Raw genomic sequence first — 19,967 nt, forward strand, 5'->3', positions numbered from 1 at the left:
CCTGCTACGTCCCAGCCCCACCCCTGCATGCTCTGCCCACAGCCGGGGCCCCTGCTCCCTACAACCCAGCCGCCGTCAGGCAGGTACCACACTGGTGAAACTACCCTGTACTTGTTTGTCTCCCTACCCCACCCAGTGAAGTCCCCTGAGCACAGGGAACATAGCTACCTCACTTAAGTCCCACCCCCGGTGCCCATCTCAGTGCCTGGAGAGATCCAGCTAGCCAGGCTGGGAGAAGACAACAAACCCACCCAACTTAGGAGAAGAAGCAGTGGAGGGGAAAGAGGCAGAATCCCAAGCTAACCTCCCTGAGCCTCAGTTTTAACACCTATAAATGGGGACGATAGCCTTGCTGAACTGGTAGGGACGTTGTGGGATCTGCAGTCAGTAGGTGCTCACAACTCTCCTTTTCCTCCATTGTTTCCTGAGGTTGGAGAGGAGCTGGGCTTTTCTGGGTTCCAGCTCTGAAGAAGGTGGCTGATAAAATGGATGGTATCCTGGGGTCATGCATGGTGGGTGGTGGCTCAGGAAAGTGGGGAGAAAGGTGCCTGCCCCCTAAGCATTCCTATTTATTGGAGAATTTTTCCTTCTAAAGTTGGAAGCAGAAGAGGCCCTCCCTCCACTCTTGGCCTGCCAGACTTCCTGGCAGCAGAGCTTGTGGTCAGCAGGGCCTGGTGGCCTGGTCCTGCCAAGTGAGCAGATATACTAGTAGCTGGGTGACTCTCCAGGAGAGTAGTCACTGTGCACCGGCGTGACCCTGTTCCCAGCTTGCCTGCGTCAGTGTTGGCTGTTATGGTCCTGGGTCAATCCTAGTTATAATGGGCCAGCTCAGGTTCATGCTCATTGTCTGGTCGTAACTACTAGTACCCCCTTTTACTCTTAAGTGTTTTGTTTGTCTGTAATAGCTGAGCACATATAGCCTATGGTCCAGGAATTCCTCTCCTAGGTATGTACCCAACAGAAATGCTTGGTGTACATGTCACCAAGAAATATTCCAGAACATTCACAGCAGCACTACTTGTAATAGTACCAAACCAGAAATTATCCAAACGCCCTACAACAGAGTGTATATAAAAACTGTGATACACTTAACACCATGTAACCATGCAGCAAAGAGAATGAGCATTCTGTAGCTATGGGCAATAATATGGATGAATCGCGACATAATGCTGAACAAAGGAGACTAACACAAGAGAGTACGTAACATGATTCCATCCACACAATGCACAAAAAAGTTGGAATTAAAGGGCGCTGTTAGAAGTCGAGATGGTGCCCTGGCTGATGTGGCTCCGTGAGCTGGGCGTTGTCCCACAAACTGAAAGGTCGCTGGTTTGACTCCTGGTCAGGGCACATGCCTGGTTTGCTGGCCAGGTCCCAGTTTGGAGGCCTGAGAAGCAGCCCAAACAGGGATGTTTCTCTCCCTCCCTTCCCCTCTTTCTAAAAATAAATAAATAAAATCTTTAAACAAACAAACAAAAATGAAGTTGAGATGGTAGTTACATAAAGGAGGATGGAAATGTTCTTTTTCTTGATATGGGTGCTAGCCACACAAGGGTGTTTGTTCACTTTATGAAAAGGCACTGAGCTGAACACAGGATTTACGCCTTTTCTGTATGTACAGTTTTCATCAATAAAAGGTGTACCTTAAAACATATCCTGGTTTGTATCATAGGTTCCAGGGGTGTCCAATCTTTGGCATCTGTGGGCTGCACTGGAAGAAGAGTTGTCTTGGGCCACACATTAAATATACAAACACTAACGAAACCTGATGAGCAAAAAAAAGGTTTTAAGTATTTTTACGATTTTGTGTCGGACCGCATTCATAGCCATCCTGGGCCGCGTGTGACTTTCGAGCCACAGTTTGGACACCCCGGTAGACAATTTCTACTTCTCTTCTGCCCACCTCTCCCCATCTACCTTCTAGGTGGGACTGACACACAGGACTGTCACGCCTTATCCCCGAGTCTTTCAGGAAACCTTGACTCTCCCAAGAGCTGTAGTTGACTCAAAAGCAAGAGGTAAACTAACTAGTAAATATATAACTGGAGAAACGGGAGGCATGAATCCCCAGGAAATGCTAAGGGACACCCCAACCTACCACGACCTCAGAATTTCAACCTGCAACTGGGAGATTATCTAACTCCTGCTACTCCGCTTAGCAGAGCAGGGGAAAAACTAACATACATCAGAAAGAGTTTCAACAGCCCAGGTAAGAGTAGGTTTACCTTAGGCTGTCCTGTAAAATACAGTTGACTTGAACTCCCTGTTCCCTGAGTGTCTGTTGGGGTCGTTGAGTTGAATGGGTTTTCCTTGTGGAAACTGTAATTCAACTCTGACAGTGAGGAAATGCTTCCTGTGGCAAAGATTGGTTCTGATACCACCAGTTCCCCTGGGGCCCCTCAGGCCTTCACCCACCAGGTTTATGTTCCTGGCCTAAAAGTAGCTCCCTTTTCCTGCCTGCTCCCCATCTTCCCCCACTTATCCAAATCCCATCCTGGCCTGTTCAAGCCCACCTCCTTTAGGAGACTTCCTTGACTACCCAGAGCTCCCTCCTCTCCTCCTGTAGCACCTTATCCCTAGTCTAAGTTTCTAGAGCACAAGGAACTTTGCTTACTGGTTATACCCCAACAGCATGGAAAAGTTCTTGGTACATAGTAGGCCCTCAGTAAATACTGAATCGGTGAATGAATGAATGCTTGCTTTCTGCCTTATGGCATGAAGGGGTTCCCAACCTCTGGACCTGTTAGGAACCAGGCCACACAGCAGGGGGTGAGCTTGAATCATCCCTAAACCATCCCCTGCTCTGGTCCGTGGAAAAATTGTTTTCCACGAAAGTGTTCCTTGTTCTGATTCCTCTAGACATGAAATTCACTGGAGCAAGAACTATGCCTTATTCATTTTTTAGATCTCTACCCCTCACCCTTATGCTTAATAATTACTGAAAGAGGAAAGAAAGTAATTTTGGGGCATTTGCAATCCAGAATGCATGGAGGCAAGGGTCAGTGGTAGAGTTATTTGGATTTCAAAGGTGTGGGTAATCCTGAAGAACAAATTACTATATTTGCCTACAAATTTATTTATATCTGCTTCCTTCCAGAGAGATTGAGGTGGCTTACAAAAATACACATAATACAAGGTAAAAAACAAGTAGGTGAGGAAATCAGTATGAGGGAAAAATATGAGTAGAGAAAAAAATAACATTAAGTCGGTTGATGAAAAGTGGGCCAAAAAGTTGAACGAGTTTTTCCACAGCCCACTGGAGATGGAAGTCTCTCTCTCCCCACCTGCCTCTCAGGGGCAGCCACAGGCCTCACAAGGCCTTCCTGGCCACCAGCCCCACAGGCCTGGCCTAGAAGCCTAGAAGGCCCTGCCTAAGGCTGTATCTAGGGGAACCCCTCTCTTGTGAGGGCTATCCCTAGCCCAGACGTGGGGGGCCGGGTGGAAGGCAGGCGCCTGTAGCCTGAGGGCTGTAGGATCGTTCTTCCACTCAACGTCGCGAAGGTTCGGGAGCTAACAACTCCACGCCACGAGGCCAACTCTACTCGCGGCCTACTAAGCGCGCGCTGGTCGCGTAAGGCACAAAGATGGAGCAGCGCGCCTTGCACCCCGCCCCACCCTCAGCTCCAGACAAAGGGGCAGGCCGCCCTTCCCCCAGCCTCTCCCTCGAGTTCCCCTCCACCCTCCTCTCCCCTCAGGCCGCCCTTCCGTGACTTCCTCTCCCCTCCAGGAGCAGCCTGCGGACTTCACTGCTGCGGCATTCCACCTGGGCGTTGGGCGGGGAGCGGGAGCGCGGGTAGGCAGCCTCCCCGCCCACCCCTACCTCCCGCAGGCCTCAGACCCAGACCCGCGCCCTCTTCTTTGAACCGGTTCGGTCGGCCCCCGGCACCTTCCCGTCCGGGTGCCCCGCCCCCACCCGGCGAGCACGTGCTGCCCCGGGTGGGGGCTGGGCCCTCTCCCGCCTTGGCACCCCACCCCCACCGGAAACATTCCTGAAACATTCCTGAAACTAGGAGGCCCGGCCCCCTCGGTTCCCCACCCCGCCTCCACTCTGCGCTCAGGGTTTTCTTGGAGTCCCCCCTCCACCGCCGGCTTGCCCCTAGAGGAGGGGCTTGGGCCCAGGCCTCAGCTTACAAGGGAGGAAGAACATGAGTCACAACAGTGTGTCACCGGGTCGCATTGCAATTCCCTGCATCACGGGAGGTGTGGAAGGCCGCCTCCGGGATCAGGAGTGGGGAGGTGCGCTCTGTAAGGCCCCGGCCCGGCCTGCAGGGCGCGCCACTAACAGCGTCCTTCTCCCACCGCCCTCCCCGCCATCTTCCCACTTTGGCTTCCTTCCCGGCCGTGCAACAAGTCTTTGTTGAGCCGGCGCCTGTGCGCCCGGCGCGGCGGGTATGGCGTACATGGACTGAGTCCCTGCCCTCAAAGTGCTTCCAAGCGGTCCCCGGTTCACGCTTTACTTAAAAAGTCACAGCAGATGGGGCCAAGGAACCAAGCGGGAAAACATGTATGAAGGAATCTTCCCTGAGGTTTACCTGCACCAAGCCAATCGTTTGCCTTGCTTGAAAGATGCACCTTAATTATGGTTCACTCGCGACCATTAATAAACTAAAACTCTGGATTTCACAAGTTTCACGTTTGAATTTCACAAGGCCTGAATTTCACCAATCCAATCAGCCACACGCAGGTTGGCACTGAAATGTACATGCTGACACCTGTCTGCCCAGGGGAAATTACCAGCAGCGTATCTGGGCGAAGGGGGCGGCGGGTAGGCCGCGGAACTCCAGCCCGCGCGTTTCTCGCCACCCCTCCCGCCCGCGCGGACCCCGCCGGCACCAAAACTACCCACGTTCTTGCGCTCCGTGAGCGTCAGACCCATATGTCCCGAAGACCCCTGGAGATGATTCTGCTAGGGACCCCCAGTTCAGGCAGTAAGGGCGCCCCCCACCCCACCCCCCAACCTCGCGAAAAGCTCCTTGATGACCCCTCTTGTGCCCTTTCTCAGGTCTCCCGATATGAGGCAGTGTAGAGTGGGCCGGCCGCTCGGGTTCTTAGCACTAACCCCTGGCACCAACAACTACGTACTCTTATCCAAAGTCAGCACCCACCCGCGGGGCGGCTGGCGGGCGGCCGCCCTTTTAAATCCCCGGGCTCATTTGCATGTCCCCGCCCCCTCAGTGACACGGCTGGCGCGGGCGGGCCCGTCCCCCCTGCCCCTGGGTCGCTCTTTTTAAGCTCCCCTGAGCCGGGGCTGCGCTCCTCTAATTGGGACTCCGAGCTCCGGCTATTTCTGGCGCTGGCGCGGCTCCAAGAAGGCGTGAGTTCGCGGCCCCTCCGGTGGCTTTTTTTTAAATATCTATCATTTAATTAAATTATTTATTTATTGAGGCCGCGCACGGGCCGTGCCTAGCTTCCTGCCCCTCGCCATCCTTCGGGGGAGGGGGAATATTTTTGTTCCCACTCCTGGATGTGACACATAAATACCCCGTGGGGGCCTGGGCGGCGAGCACGCGGCGGTGGCAGTCTCTGAGCGCCTCTGCTGTCTCCCGGTTTCAGATCCGCATTTGCTACCAGCGGCGGCGGCGGCGGAGCCAGGCCGGTCCTCAGCGCCCAGCACCGTCGCTCCTAGCAGCCCGGAGCTCGCACCACAGGCCGGCGACCGAGCTCGCGGTGAGTCGTCCCCGGGCCCCGCGACGGAGGAGGGCGCCCGCGCCCCCCTGCCTGTAAGCCACCGGGGGCTGCAGCGCGCGCCTCCAGCTTTATTCCCAGGCCGGGACTGCGCGAGCCTCGGGCGGAGGAGGGCCGCGCAGCGCGGGGGCGGGTGGCGGGGCCCGCAAGCGTGGGGAGGGCGCCCGCACCTCTTCCCCCGCGCCGCGGGCGCCCAGCGGGGGGCGGGGACCCGGGAAGGGCGCGCGGTGGGGGAGGGGGCGCGCGGCTGCAACGAGCGCGAGTTGTGCACCCGGCGGTTCCCGATGCACCTCGCGCCCGCCGCTCCCGCCCGAGCCCGAGCCCGGGCCCGGGCCCTGGGTATTGGGGGCGGGGAGAGGAACAGGCTGCGGCGCAGCGGGAGAGTGGGGGGCTGGCCATCCCCCGCAGCCTAGGGAAGTTCTAGAAGTGAGGGGGATGGGCAGGAACCCCGCAATTAGGCCCTACTCCCGCTCGGCCTTTACCTGGTGTTCCTCCTCGCTGATGAGGCCGAATCGTGGGCCTAGGTTTGGGGCTTCACCCCGACCCCACCTCTGGCCCTGCCTGCGTGCCTCTTCAGCCCCCAGGGCCAGGCCTGCCCTCCACCCCCACAAACTGGTTTCTCTGCTTTGCTGGGCTCTGTTGGAACTAGTCCCTTTGACTCCCCGTTTCAGTTTATTTTCCTGGGGCTTTATTTTGCGGGGAGGGCACGGAGGGACGTAGCTTTCTTCCTCTCCCCCGCGCGCGCCAGGTTTCCTGCCCCAAGGCGGGCTTGGGTGCCCCCTCTGGCAGGAAGTGGGGCCGGGTGCACCCGCGTGGCCGTGCATGCGGTCGGGGTGCACCGGTTTCCCGCGCCTGCCAGTGTGGCCTGCGCCCCTCCCCCTGCACGTTCTAGCCCCTCGTCCCGTCGGTCGACCTGCATACAACAGCCAAGGCAGACACTTGCACAGTCACCCGGGGGTCGGGTGTGGAGTAGGGTATCACAGAGACTTAACAACGTCAGGGCGGGTAAGGAAAGTGGCGGGCTAGAGGGTCGCCAAGAACCTACTCTCTCCTATTCTTCAAATAACTATGTGACTTAAGCGAACTTATCAGGGCTCTCTGTACTACTTTTTTTTGTGAAACAGGGCAACTTCCGGATGATTTTCTAGGGTTATCCCTGCAAATTCTCTTAAGCATTTGTGGAGCACACATTATGCACACGGTGTTACAAAGGGAACAAGATTGGGCCTTAAACGTGCCTTCTCCATGCCAGGCCTCTCTGATGTTAGAAACAGGTGGAAGAGAGAGCATTTGTTGGTCTCGCCAGAGAGGGCCTCAGGCCTTCATTCATTTCATGGAGTGCTGGATTTGGGGTGGGTGAGTGGACTCACGGGTTCCCAGCAGCAAGAGGTGGCGAGGGGGAAGCAATAGATGAAATAGGAACTTCCAGGAAGACCCACCAGGATCCCAGCAGGCAGTGCCCAGGCTGTCTGGGATTAGGGACCAGCTTCACCCAACTAGAACCCCCTCCCTGAGGGGTGTTCCAGCAGACCTCATGTGAGGTCAGTACTCATTTAGTTGATTAATTTGGATGTTTAGTTTGAAAGGGGACCTGTGGTGTAATAGAAGATTCTAATCACTGCCTTTAATTACAGAGCAGGCCAAGCCACTAATGACAGAACAGGATAAATCACCAACCACCTTGTTTAAAAGGGTCTTCAAGTCTGAAATATTATAAAATAAAATAAATACCAGGAAAAGCCCCACTGTCTGGAGCATCCCGAAGCTTTGAGGAAGGGAGCCTTGGGCCCTCCAAAACTCACAATTGTGCAAAATATTTTTTGTTCCTTTGATTGGGTTAAAATTGGGAATTGTCTGAAAAAGGGAAAGAAATCATTTTCAAGTGTTCTAGTTCTCATTTTGAATGAAAACTGCCCATTGTTTAGGCATTTTAAAACTGTTTGGTTTGATCTTTGCAAAAGTCTGGAAAGGTAGTCGAGGCAGATGTCTTACCTTTACCCCATTTTACAGACTAAGGGGCTTTCAGAAGTGGATGTGTTAAAGGTATTTTGTTTTGCTTTAGTGTATTTATTGATTTTGGAGAGAGAGGAAGGAAGAGACAAACATCAACTTGTTATTCCACCCACTTATTTATGCGTTCATTGGTTGATGCTTGTATGTGCCCTAACCTGGGATCGAACCTGCAATCTTGACATGTCAGGATGACACTCTAACCAACTGAGAAACTGGGCCAGGCCCTCACTTTTAAGTCTCTGGAAGAGGTTCCCAACTACAGGGTACTGGTGTCCTTGCTGTTGGGGGAGGGAGGGGGTAGGTCAACTCCAATAGTGGGGCTGATTAAACTGAAACAGGCTTTTATGAAGAGGGAACATACTAGAAGAGGACCAAGAAGCTTTTAGGATCAGCCTTGCCAGGGCTCCAGAGGGCCAGCTGGAAGCATCCATCTCAGTTGGAGGTACCTCTCCTGTAAGAAGGCATTAAAAGGAAAGGTCTCATCGGACTCCGGAGGGCCCGATGAGAGAGAGGGGACCCACCTTACCCAGTTCAACTATCTTCTCCCTCCCCAAACTGTGTCCCCATCTTTGAATCCTAGGCTTTACCCTGAGAGAGAGCAGGAAGTGGCACCCGAGGGGCCCTGGCACCAATCCTGGCCATGTGATTGGTGTGGATTGTTAAGGTTGCCCTTGTAGTTTTTGGTTCTGAGCCTTGAGAATTTGCAGCGAGGTGTGCAAGGGATTGAAGCTCATGGCTGCCGGAAGCCCAGGTTCATTTTCTCTGCTTACCTTTCCTCCCTTGTTCCCTGTGTATTCCCCAGGCTTGGTGAAAGGGCAGAATTCTGCCGGCTAGAGACAGGGGGCTTCCTCACAGTGTGAGGACCCCTGCTTCATCCATACCTTGGCCCAGGGCAGCCTCACCCTCAGAGGCAGGTCTGGGCTCCCTGTGCCTCAGGCCCTGGCCCTGTGGGGTGGCAGAACAACAAAGAGCCCTTCCGAACAGCAGATAAGGAGCTGATTAGGGCCAACGGCCCGGCCCCACCCTGTGGCAGCTGGGTGGGAGTCCGGGGCACCCCTGCCAGCAGGCAGTTTTGTTAAAGTGCATTTGGAGTGTGGGAGGGGTGAGGGGTGGGTAGGAAGTGGCTGAAACAAAGTGTTTTGTCTAAAACCACTTCTTCTGCCTCCAGCATCCACCTGCTCCATAGAGAAGGGAAGATGAGCGAGTCGAGCTCGAAGTCCAGCCAGCCCTTGGCCTCCAAGCAGGAAAAGGACGGCACTGAGAAGCGAGGACGAGGCAGGCCTCGCAAGCAGCCTCCGGTGAGTCCTGGGACGGCGCTGGTAGGGAGTCAGGTGGGTGTCCAGATCTTTGCCTCAGTTTACCTCTTTGGGCTAGGGAGGCGCCAGGTGTCTTGGCCGGTGAAACAGGAATGGGAGGGGGGGTGCACAGTTGTTCCTATCTGCATGTATCCTTCCCACATGTGCTTGCATACCTTACGCTCACGAACCCTATATGTAAATTCTGAGACCCCAGGAGAAAAGTGGGGATTGAGCCCACACCAGAAGGTCCAAGCCCAAGTAACCCTCAGCTCACGCAGGCCTGTGCTTACACTGGGGTGGACCACCTGCTCTTCATTTCCAGTTTATTGTGGACCAGTATGTTTATAGAACAGTAAAGATGAACTCTAGAAACTTGAAAAGAAATATAAGCCTAGGGTTTTTAAAAAAAAAAATTTCATTTATTTATTTTTAAAGAAAGGGGAATGGAGGGGAGGAGAAAGAGGGAGAGAAACACCAATGTGTGGTTGCCTCTTGAGCATCCCCCACTGGGGACCTGGCCTACAACCCAGGCATGTGCCCTGACTGGGAATCAAACTGGCAACCCCTGGTTTGTAGGCTGACACTCAATCCACTGAGCCACACCAGCCAGGGCAAGCCTAGGTTTTTTAATCCTGAGATTCATCACACTTATTGCAGTGTTGATTTGCTATTATGAAAGTTTCTAGATCTTTAATGGCAGTTTCTATACTCCTCATCCCAGGCCAGGAACCTACCTAGGACCTGTTTATGGGCCTCACTGCTGGTGGCCCTGACCACCCCCCACTTCCGCTTTGCTCCTGGTTCTGTAAATGTAAATTGAGTCCTGGCTGGGTGGCTCAGTTGGTGGGAGCGTCATCCCATATACCAAAAGGTTTCTGGTTTGATATCTGGTCCAAGCGAGTACAGGAGGCAACTGATGGATGTTTCTCTCTCACATTGATATTTCTCTTTTCCCCTTCCTTTTTTCAAAATCAGTGAACATAGCCTCGAGTGAGGATTTTTAAAAAGAGAGAAATTGATGCCAAAACATTGAAAATGTTGGGGAGTTGGTGGTAGAATGGTCTTCCTTTGGGGTTAGGAGGCCAGCCTTGCAGGCTGGGGCACCCCAGGAGGCCTGGGCAGTGGGGGTGCAGCTTGCTCTGTGGTGGCAATCTTGGCTTCTCTCATGGAGGGGCAGCTGTGGGTGAAGTCCAGTTACTTCCCCTTCCTGGTCAAGAGGAGATCAGACTGAGGTCAATCCTTGCCCTTGACACCGTAGGCCCCTGGCTGCTCCATCACTGAGGTGGACAGTCAGTGGTCTGACCTGACCCTTTAGGAGACATGAGCTTGGAGGTGTCTGGGTGGCTGCATTCAGCTGCCTGTTTCAGAGCCCACTGTGGGTGGGGGGGGGAGGCGCTCCTCATTCCCTGGGCCTCCCCGCCTGCCTGTTTGCTGGGGTAGGGTCGAGGGTCAGAAAGGGGTGTTGGGTTACTGACCGTGGTTAGAAACAGCGCATGGGAAACCATAGCTGAAGTGCCTTTCCCGCCCAGGTTCTATGCATAATGCAGCAGCTTTTTATTCTGTCTAGGGCTTATTAAAATTTCAGTGGCAACAGCGGCACGGACCTCTGGGGTTTCTTCTCTCTGGGAGGCAGCCTGGAGGGGCCGGTTCACAATTAGAGGCTGGAGGCTCCCTCCAGGCCGAGGCACTTTTTCTGCCCTGAATTCTTGGAAGTGTCCAGCTTCTACTATCTGAGAGGGTGGGCAATGATTCTGGCCCCAGGGCTAGACACGTCCTTATTTAATTTTCATGACAGTCCGCAAGGTAAGTCTCGTCACCATTTACAGATGAGGAAGCTGAGGTTCGGGCATTAAGTGTCTTCCCCAAGACCTTAGGGTTAGTGGCAGAGCTGGGACTGGGGCAGAGTTGCCCGTCTGCCTGCCCCCATGACACCTTTCCCAGGGGTCTTGTCACAGGGAAACAAGGGGAGGGGCTTTGCAAGAAATAAACTGGGAACTAAATCCCGAGGACTCGCCCTGCCATTGTGGATTTCTGGGTGGGGGTGATGGCTTGCTGACTCAAATCCTGTAGGGGTGGGACAGAGGGCGCTCTGTCTTCTGAAAGGGGTGGTGCAGGTGGCATCTGTGTCTGACTGCCTCCTGTGTCTCTGCAGAAGGAGCCCAGCGAAGTGCCAACACCTAAGAGACCTCGGGGCAGACCAAAGGGGAGCAAAAACAAGGGCGCTGCCAAGACTCGGGTAAGGCTCGGGTGGCGGTGGTGCATGAAAAGGGAGGTGTGGGGAGGGACTGGCTTATCTGGAGCCTGCTCACTCTGCCCTGGTGTGCGGGTGGCAGGTAGCGGGGTCTTTGCTAATCAGGGAAAGCAGTGTCATGACTGAGGTCTCGCTTTCGGGCCGTGGTCCTCCTGCCCGGGACAGACAGTGGAACAGATGAAATCAGAAGTCCTGCAGCATTCCTGGTCTGGAGCAGGGATAAGTGGGAAGAAGGAAGGGGCCAGCAACCACTGGGCTCAGAATGTTACCCTCCGTCCTGGGTGCCCTGCATCCTAAGGGAGTGGGGATAAGCAGGGAGGCCAGATTCTCGGTGGCATCAGGCTTTCAGAGAAGTTGTTTTGTTTTTTATTTTATTTTTTCTAAGACACGACTCATATCCTCTGAGTCATGGGTGGAGGAGGGAGCGGGGGGCGTGTGTGTATATTGAGGGGGTCAGTGTGGTGGCCAGTCATCGCCAGCTGGACTTGGGTGGGCCTGCTGGCCAGGGGGAGACTCCTGGGCCGCCCTGAGCAGAGGTAGGCAGCCCTGTCCCTCTCTGCTCCTCACCCATCACTGGATGGGCACCGTTGGGGGCATGTTTGACTTAGTGAATGTTTTCTCTGACCATCTAGAAAACCACCACGACTCCGGGGAGGAAACCGAGGGGCAGACCCAAAAAACTGGTAGGTGAAGGTGGGGGGTGGCTTGGCTCTTCTGAGTGGGGTGCTAAGAATAGGTAACAACCTGTCACGGAGGCAGTTCCCCCTAACCTGCAGGCCAGGTATGGTGGACTGCCACCTTGTACCTGGGGCTTTTAAAGGGCTGTACATCCATGAGAAGTGAGAGGTCCCAGGTACAGACCAGACTGACTCTCTTGCCCTTCACTAGTGGAGGGTATCTGTGCTTTCAGCAGGGGTCTTGGAGGTCCTCTAATCTGTCCCCCATTCTGAAGTGGGCAAAGGACATCACCTGGGAAGGGGTGAGGTTTGTCTTTATCCTGATCCGGAGGAGGGGAGGACAAAGCAGCGAGGAGTGCAGCCCCAGGAGGGGTCCGTTCTGGGTAGACACCTTCCATTTTTGCCCCCAACAGCTGGTACTGGAAGTTGGTGTCTCCAGTCAGGAGGCGGCCTGTAGAGGGCTCCCTTGCAGTTAGCGGCTTCTGCCTTCCTGTTCCTGGACCTTTCCTATGCCCAACCTGCTCCCTGAACTCCCTGAGGCATTCATTCCTCGAGCTGAGCTACCACCACTAGGCTTAGGAGGGCTGGGCTCCAGGGGTTGAGCCACCACCATCAGGGTTAGGGGGGCTGGAGGGCTGGCTGGACCCCAGGAGTGAGTAACAGGAAACAAGTTGTTTTGGAGTTTGTGCCTGGCACGGGGGCTGAAGCCTGTGTGGTGTCCCAACATTCCCGCCCCGTGAGTGAGCCTCGGCGGCGGCACACACTTCCCCTTCCTCCCCGCCCTGGCCTGGGGTCAGCCTGCGGTCTCAGCAGCTGCCCCTGCGCACCAAGGTCACCTGGTCCCTGGGCACCCTCCAGCCACCCTTTCCGATTTCCTCCCCCACTCCTTCCTGCTACAGTGTGCTGTACCCGGTACCCCCACCGTGGGCCCTGGGGCAGGGGAGGATGGCTCTGTGTGAGAGCGGCATGTGTGTGGTTTTTTTCCCTCCCTTTAAATTCTTCCCTTTTTATGAATGAAACCGGGCTGTGGAGGTTGCTGAGTCACCCACACACTCAGCCCTGACTCATCCCCCTTCTGGAGAGCCAGGGAGGGTGGGGGCAGCAGGCCTGTGCTCTCTCCATCATGGCTGGGGGGAGGTGGGAGGAGCCCTAGGCTTGGCACTGCTGATGGCCCTGCCTACCACACAGGAGAAGGAGGAAGAGGAGGGCATCTCCCAGGAGTCCTCAGAGGAGGAGCAGTGACTGTGCCGTGCCACCCGCTTCCTCACGGAGGAGCAGTTTCCTTCTGGGACTGGACAGCTCCACTCCCACTGCCCCCACCCTGCCTCCAGACCCCAGTCACCTCCACCCATCTGCGCCTCCCGCACCGCCACACTACACAGCACACCAGCCGCTGCGGGGCCCCGGTGGCCCGAGTGGGGAGCCGTTTTCCTTCAGTCTCAATTCCCAGCAACCCTTCTTTGCCCACCCACTTTCATTCACTTGCCCTCCTGGACAAAGCTGACTTCCCACTTAGCCGCACCTAGCGCCTGTTTGGTCCCCGCTCCCTTGGTGGTGGGGGCATTGCTGACTGGGCCCCTGGTTTGGGGGTCCCTTCCCCACTCGTACCTCTGGCTTCCCATTAAGGGAGCCTGGGAGGGCTCCCCTGGCCTTAAAGGGGCCTGAGCCCCGTCTCACTCTGACACGCCCACTCCACTGTACTGGTGGCAGCAGCCCGTGTGGCCATGGATAGGGCCTTTGGGCCCCAAGATGCCCACTCTCCTTTCTTCCTCGCCTTGCCTAGTCCCGGCACTAGGTTGGACAGGCCCCCCTGGGGCACGAGAAGGAAGGCAGGAGGGGTGTGAGCCCCCTACCCGTCTGCTTCCACTCAGCCTCTGAGTTTCCCCTCTCCTCACATGGGGCACTAACAAGGAGCTAGCCTTGCCCACTCCCACCCCCGCTCCACCCCACCCTGTCCCCCAAGGTTCTGGTTCCATCTTTCCTCTGTTCACAAACTACCTCTGGACAGTTGTGTTGTTTTGTGTTCAACGTTTCATTCTTAGACATCTGTCATTGCTGCTGCTACCAGCGCCAAATGTCCATCCTCACTGCCTCCTGTTCTGCCCACACTCCCCTCCAAGATGCTCTTGGGAAGGGGCCAGGGGCAAAGCAGGCTGGGAACCGACTACCCCAGTCCCAGGGAAGGTGGGGCTCTGCCCCTAGGATGCTGCAGCAGAGTGAGGCCTGTGTTGATGGCCGAGAGTGTAGGGTCACCTTCTCTCCCCTGTTCTGCTGGGGAGGAGGTGGCATTATTTGTCCCAGCCTGGGGCCCCCCCTCTGGTTTCCTATTTGCAGTTACTTGAATAAAAAAAAAATCCTTTTCTGGACTGGAGTCTTTCTGTGCAGCGGGTGCCTGGAGCAGGCGGAGGCAGGAACCAAGGACGGGGAGGCCATGGGGGGTGGCTTTGGAGAGGTCTGGCCCAGCTCTTGAGGCTGGGGGCAGGGAGTTAGCTCAGGGAAAGTGATTTTAGTTCCTCGTGAAGAAATCACGCCCCTAACCACAAACCATTTTATTTATAAAATATACTGAATACTGTACATCAGGCCTTGTTCCCATGTAAAGAACTTCAAAGTCAGGTCAGGGAGGGCTAAAGAAAAATGGGGCCCACAGAAAGTGCAAAGCTCCCTGCCCCCCTAGTTAACCCCCAAAATGAAAATCTCCCCTTAGTGCCTGGAAGGACAATAGGCTCAGCCCACAAAGGATGGGAAAGGCTGTGGGGGTGGGGAAGGAGGGTGCTGGGTAAGGGCTAGTGGGAGAAGGGAGAGCAGGCTGCACAGCACTGGCCACTTCAGGACCCCAGGGCTCTGAAGATCCGGGCAAGGGGGTCAGGTCTTAACATCCAGCAAGGGCATCCGCTTGTGCTGGTAGCCACTCTGCCAGCCATGCACCACCTGTCGGGGAGACAACAGCTGGGCTCTGGCCTTTGGGAGTCCACTGCACAGCCTTGGAGAAGGGACCTCGCTACTCCAGACCCAGACCCGAATGGGAAAGGCTGTGGGCAGAACCAGGCTCTGATTTGAGTATGGGTGAGAAAAGCCGACCACCCTCTGCTGACTGCGTCCCAGAGTGCTCACTTTTGGGTCTCCCACGTCAGAGAGTAGCTCCTGCTCAGCCTCATGTAGCTCCTCGGCGGGGTCGTAGCTATACATGGGGAGCAGGTGATGTCGAAGCCGGTCCACCCTGGGGAACGGCAGGTGTTCAGCCCAGCGGGCCCATCCCCTCTGGCCCTGTCTGCACTCCCCCAGGCTCTGAGAACACAAGGACCTTTCCCAGAGGGTAAGCTGAACCTGGGCAAGAAAGCCTAACTGTGGGGTGTAGAAGATTCCAGGCTTGTACCAGGATGGCTGAGGGGTAGCTTACATATATGCAAAGAACTCAGATCCTGTGAGAAGATATTTAAGCCAAATGTGGGGGAGGTAGCACTGAGGGGCAGGGACACTCACCGCTTTTTCTTCTGGACATACATTACCTGTAACAGAGACACGGCACTGTGGAGGCTGGGAGCCCAGGACAGCCCACCCACATCCCTAACAGCAGGACAGCTTGAGATGCTGTGTGTAGGCGGGACCAGGCCCACCCAGCCCTGCTTAGCAAAGGTGTGGGTGTACTGTGTGAATGTGGGGGCTCCTTACCACAGCCACCACCACCCCGACCAGGGTGATGAGGAAGAAAGGCCCCAACACATAGCCCACCATGGAGTCGCTGCTGGCCTGGGGGGCATTGGGCACTGTGGTGTTACTCATGGCGGCAGCAGCCAGAGGGCTGGGCAGTCAGCATGGGCAGGAGTGCCTCTCGAGGGCGCCTCCGCTGGGCTCCCTGGGGAGGAGGAAAGGAGGTTATCAGTTTCACCCAGGGTGACACCCAGGCTCTGGATCCCTCCCTAAAGAGGTGGTGACATGAAAACTTAGGTCAGGAACTGGGATGAGGAATCCTCCAGGCCAACGTGCTGGGTTTAACCCTCCAGTGACTCTCAGCAAATCCCAGGTATAACGGGTGCCTACAGGAGGCCCAGACCCATAGACAGTTCTACCCAGCCCCTATCTGCAAACCAGGGTGGGGCCCACCTCAAGTGCTGGCCAAACATTTGCAGATATACACTCCTGGGGAAAGGTTAGATACAGGTTCCCGGCTCCAGCCCCGACCTCCTGGGGCACTAGGCTGCCAGCACCTATCCAGTGAAGCAAAACAGGCAGATTAGGTAAAAATATGAGGGCCCAACACGGTGGCCTATGGGGTGAGGTAGGAGTATTTGAAGGAGCCTGCCTCAGTCCTGATCCAGTCCCCACACTTCAGGCTCTAGGCCCTATGTGCCCTCCTTGTCCCTGGTGTCACTCCAGACTTATAGCCTGAACATCCTGTCGCCCATCCGTCTCCTGTCTGGATGGATACAAGTGGTTAGGATTGGACTGCATCTGTGAAGTCACCACCTTCTCTGGTCCCCACCCAGGGCTCCGCCCAGGTTCCTCCCCAGCTGGCTTGAGCTAACAGGAGAGGGTCAGTTTCCATCAACAGATGCAAGGAAACTGCCCATGGGTGGCTGCACAAAGATTCCCTACAGTCCCTGACCCCGGGTCGCCTGAGTCTCCATCCGAGGGCAAGGTGTGAGCTACCTGTCCCGGTGTTCGCGAGGTCACTGGGCTTGCCTAGTCGCACGCACACAGTCCCACAGTCGAGAACACAGGTCGCGGTGGGGAGGGTGTCAGGCCGATCCTAGGATGCGGACTAGCATCGGCGAGCGGGAGGTAGTTCCTAGGGCTCTGGGAGGCTGAGGCCGTGGGGGAGAGGTTTGGGGGTAGCGCAGAGGGGCCCCGGCATCCTGTAACCCCGGCACCCCGAGGCATGGACCCGTGCCAGCACTCTGCAGCCTATCCAACCCGGCCATGCCTTACCTCCCGCCGTTGCAGCCCGGACAGGAACGCCCTCGGTCGTCTCCGGGGCCCCGGAAGAGCCTGGAGGCGCGTGATCAAAGGACCCGGGGAAACGGGTGGAGCCTCAGTTCCGGGGCGCAGCCAATCCGGTGGCGGAAGACGGCAAGCCCGGAGACTTCTGAAGCTGCCAATCCTGCCCCGTGAAGGCGGGGAAGGCCGGGGTTGCGGGGTCCACTCGGCGCCGACAGGGGGCAGCCGAGGGCTGCGCAGCGGCGGCAGGGAAGAGCGTGGGGCGGGGGCGCGACGCACGGTTTCCCGGCGTGCCCCGGGGCGGACCCCAGCAGAGCCCCCACCATTGTGCCTCAGATTACCGGATGAGGGTTGTTGATCTCGCTCTCTCTCTCGATGTAGCCCAGGTATAGAGCCAAGCTCTACTCTAACGTTTAGTCCAGACCTCTGGCGACTAGCGCACGTTTCTCAGGCGGGACCTTGCACCGGGCCCACAAGGCCTGGGTTAGTGCGTTGCGTCCTTCCTGCCTCCTGGCCGTGTGCAGAAGACAGAGTAGGCAGGCTGGGTTAGCTCCTGCCCAGCCAGGGCCTACCCACACGATCCGCGCCTCAAGCTTAACGTCCATAAAACAGGCTGCTTTGAGGATGAACCGGTAGCATGAGTAAGAAATGTAGCACACAGTATGCCCTGGATGCCCAATTCCCCGTGAGCTTCTTTGGGGGTGGGGACACAGATGGAGCGGCGGGGTGAAATCCCCTGTTACAGGTATTTGCTAAGTGGGTAAGCTTGGGTCAGAGCTTTTGTGGTCTGATAATTGCAATGTCACACACTTACTGGAGAAATCTGAATAAGATTGGTGAATTTTATCAATGTCAGTATACTGGTTGTCATACTATAGTTTGCAGGAGTTATTGGGAAAAACTAAGAAAGTGTACAAGGGGATCTCTATTAATGTCTTACAACTTTAGATGTATCTACAATTACCTGAAATGTACGTGTGTGGTTTTTTACCAGACGCCGCCCCCCCCCCCCGCCCGCTGTACGCCCCCCAAATCACAGGCAGTTGGAAAAATCCCAGACTGGGAGGTGATAGATGCCACCTAAAAATATAAAGTTTGTGGCAGCTGAACTAGAAGGACCTAGACTGAGGTCCTGCTGTGTCCTCAGGTGCTATTGGAGATTGAGGGATGGCCTGGGTCACTCCTATTTTTGCCAGAGGCAGCCAATGGCATGGGCATAGTTGAGCCACTTGGTCTGACCTGACCTGTTTCCTCAGGCCCCTCCAGAGAAGGTTAGATGAGGGCGGGTCTAGTGCAGAGAAGACTCAACTGGGAACCAGGGAGCAGGTGGGAACTGTGGCCTCTTGCCTTCAGACACCACTACCTGACTGTGGTGAGGAATCAGATCAAGAGGAAGGAATCAGAGAGGTGTCTGGGTCTGGAGGCCCCAGGTAGATTTCTTGGTGTTCTCTGCCTTTGAGTCTGAAGAATAGGGAGACCACGCCCATCCGAGGCTTCTATCAGAGCTGAGGGCGGAGGGAGGAGGAGGCCACCTCCACAGGCAAGTCCTGCTGCACTTTGTGAGGAAGTGGGGGTTAAATGATAGGTTTTATTTTTCTATAGTATCTGTTAATGGTTTATTCACCAAGACAAACTATTTCATAGCCCACATACATTTCATAGTTCAGGAACACAGGTCAGTGACAAACTTCCATGGAATTTACCCCAAAGAAATTTTTTACATTCCAAAATCACTTTGCACTCTGAAAGATACTAGCCTTCTTCATCTCCTCAAAATCTGTCATGGAATCATAATTTCTGTAGAAATCTTCGTATGTCTTCTTTCTTGCTTCAGCCACGGCTAACTTACAGAAAGCTGCAGCCCCCAGGGATACAGTGATCTCTCCAAAGGTCTGAAATTGCAGACATTTGGCCCGAAGGCCACACATCTGAGCTTTTGGCAAAGCCCTGGAAGCCCCGGTAGTTATTCTCAACACCCAAGTCTTCAGACTCATCTGATAGGTTCTATGACCCAGGCCCCCTTGGCTGCCCACACACCCAACTTTTGTCCTGCTCCTCAGGGCTTCCAACCATGTATCTTGGGAGCTTAGTGGTCCTAGGAGCAGACCTCGTGGGCACATTGGCTAGGTCAGTGTGTGGAAAGGGCTGGGTCTCAGCGTCAGGGACTTAGCATGGTTTTACCTCCCTCACTCCTAGGACAGACTAGGAAGGGCCAGTGGGACAACCCCAATCCAAATGTGAGTCCGCTGAGGCCCTGAGTGGTGCAAGGACTTCCCAAGGCCCTTGGTGTGGTCAGCAAGGGTAGGGCAGAATAGGATGGGAGGTGGGTCCCTCCCCCTGGACAGCTGTGTGCTGGCAGCTACCCCAGGGCTGCACTGAGGCACAGTTAGTTCCTGCAATGAGGGGGGCGGTGGGAAGTTAAAGATGTGTACACTAAACCCCAAAGCAACTGGTAAAATTACAGAGTCCTAGTTAATAAGCCAACAAAAGAGATAAACTCGAATAAAAAAATATTCAAGTAATCCTGAAAAGGGGAGCAAAGAACAGATGCAAGAACTAAAAACCGAACAGGATGATAAACTGAAGCCTAACTATATCAAAATTCCATTAAAGGTAAATGGTCCAAAGTTTAGACTAAACAACCGAATTAGAAGGCTGAGATGTCAGAATGGATAAAAAAACCAAGACCCAACTATAATATATGCTGCCTGTAAGAAAAGTATTTTAAAATAAAGATTCAAATAGGGTGCCCAGGCTGGTGTGGCTCAGTGGATTGAGCACTGGCCTGTGAACCAATGGGTCAGTGGTTTGAATCCCAGTCAGGGCATATATCTGGGTTGTGGGCCAGGTCCCCAGTGAGGGGCACGGGAGAGGCGACCACACCTTGATGTTTCTCTCCCTCTGTTTCTCCCTCCCTTCCCATCTCTCTAAAAAACTAAATAAATAAAATCTTTAAAAACATAACAAGGATTCAAGTCATACGAAATATGCTCTGATCACAATGGAATTACATCAGAAATTAATAACAGAAAGATCCTTGAAAAATCCCCATATACTGCATTTGGAAAATGTACAGCACACCTCTAGATCAAGGAATAATTAGGA

At 55.0% G+C, this 19,967-nt stretch overlaps 2 protein-coding genes across 6 annotated transcripts; one reads left to right on the plus strand and one right to left on the minus strand.

Moving 5' to 3' along the window:
* Window positions 1–5,178: 5,178 nt before the first annotated feature.
* On the plus strand, window positions 5,179–14,290 carry HMGA1 (high mobility group AT-hook 1). 2 transcript variants are annotated; one of them, XM_028509495.2, is made up of 6 exons: window positions 5,179–5,314; window positions 5,554–5,667; window positions 8,867–9,029; window positions 11,149–11,232; window positions 11,880–11,930; window positions 13,113–14,290. In XM_028509495.2, exons 3-6 carry the CDS (start codon window positions 8,895–8,897, stop codon window positions 13,164–13,166), a joined length of 324 nt encoding a protein of 107 aa, XP_028365296.1. In that variant the 5' UTR covers window positions 5,179–5,314; window positions 5,554–5,667; window positions 8,867–8,894; the 3' UTR covers window positions 13,167–14,290. The 2 variants fall into 2 exon arrangements, with proteins under 2 accessions (XP_028365296.1, XP_028365298.1); XM_028509497.2 differs by having other exon boundaries at window positions 8,867–8,996.
* Window positions 14,291–14,445: 155 nt separating this feature from the next.
* Window positions 14,446–16,958, minus strand: SMIM29 (small integral membrane protein 29). Of its 4 annotated transcripts, none has more exons than XM_036023965.1 (6): window positions 16,854–16,958; window positions 16,029–16,132; window positions 15,657–15,780; window positions 15,434–15,547; window positions 15,039–15,144; window positions 14,446–14,855 (listed from the first exon to the last, which is right to left on the minus strand). In XM_036023965.1, the coding sequence occupies exons 3-6, from the start codon at window positions 15,683–15,685 to the stop codon at window positions 14,790–14,792; spliced, it is 315 nt and encodes a 104-aa protein (XP_035879858.1). In that variant the 5' UTR covers window positions 15,686–15,780; window positions 16,029–16,132; window positions 16,854–16,958; the 3' UTR covers window positions 14,446–14,789. The 4 variants fall into 4 exon arrangements, with proteins under 4 accessions (XP_035879858.1, XP_028365712.1, XP_028365713.1 ...); XM_028509911.2 differs by lacking the exon at window positions 15,434–15,547 and adding an exon at window positions 15,408–15,433 and having other exon boundaries at window positions 15,597–15,780; window positions 16,854–16,956; XM_028509912.2 differs by lacking the exons at window positions 15,434–15,547; window positions 16,854–16,958 and adding exons at window positions 15,408–15,433; window positions 16,575–16,847.
* Between the last annotated feature and the right edge of the window lie 3,009 nt (window positions 16,959–19,967).

This window comes from Phyllostomus discolor, chromosome 4 (genome assembly GCF_004126475.2).
Source record: "Phyllostomus discolor isolate MPI-MPIP mPhyDis1 chromosome 4, mPhyDis1.pri.v3, whole genome shotgun sequence".
Taxonomy (NCBI): Eukaryota; Metazoa; Chordata; class Mammalia; order Chiroptera; family Phyllostomidae; genus Phyllostomus; species Phyllostomus discolor.

What these genes read in the sequence shown, in the direction of transcription:
- SMIM29 (XM_036023965.1), bottom strand. Translation starts at nt 15,685, where the DNA reads ATGCCCCCCAGGCCAGCAGCGACTCCATG. An exon ending in GTGCCGTGTCTCTGTTACAG is followed by an intron (nt 15,145 to 15,433) that starts GTAATGTATGTC and finishes GCCGTTCCCCAG; the next exon opens with GGTGGACCGGCTTCGACATC. An exon ending in CTGACGTGGGAGACCCAAAA is followed by an intron (nt 14,856 to 15,038) that starts GTGAGCACTCTG and finishes TCTCCCCGACAG; the next exon opens with GTGGTGCATGGCTGGCAGAG.
- HMGA1 (XM_028509495.2), top strand. Translation starts at nt 8,895, where the DNA reads ATGAGCGAGTCGAGCTCGAAGTCCAGCCAGCCCTTGGCCTCCAAGCAG. An exon ending in CGGCGCTGGTAGGGAGTCAG is followed by an intron (nt 9,030 to 11,148) that starts GTGGGTGTCCAG and finishes GTGTCTCTGCAG; the next exon opens with AAGGAGCCCAGCGAAGTGCC. An exon ending in GGGGCAGACCCAAAAAACTG is followed by an intron (nt 11,931 to 13,112) that starts GTAGGTGAAGGT and finishes CCTACCACACAG; the next exon opens with GAGAAGGAGGAAGAGGAGGG.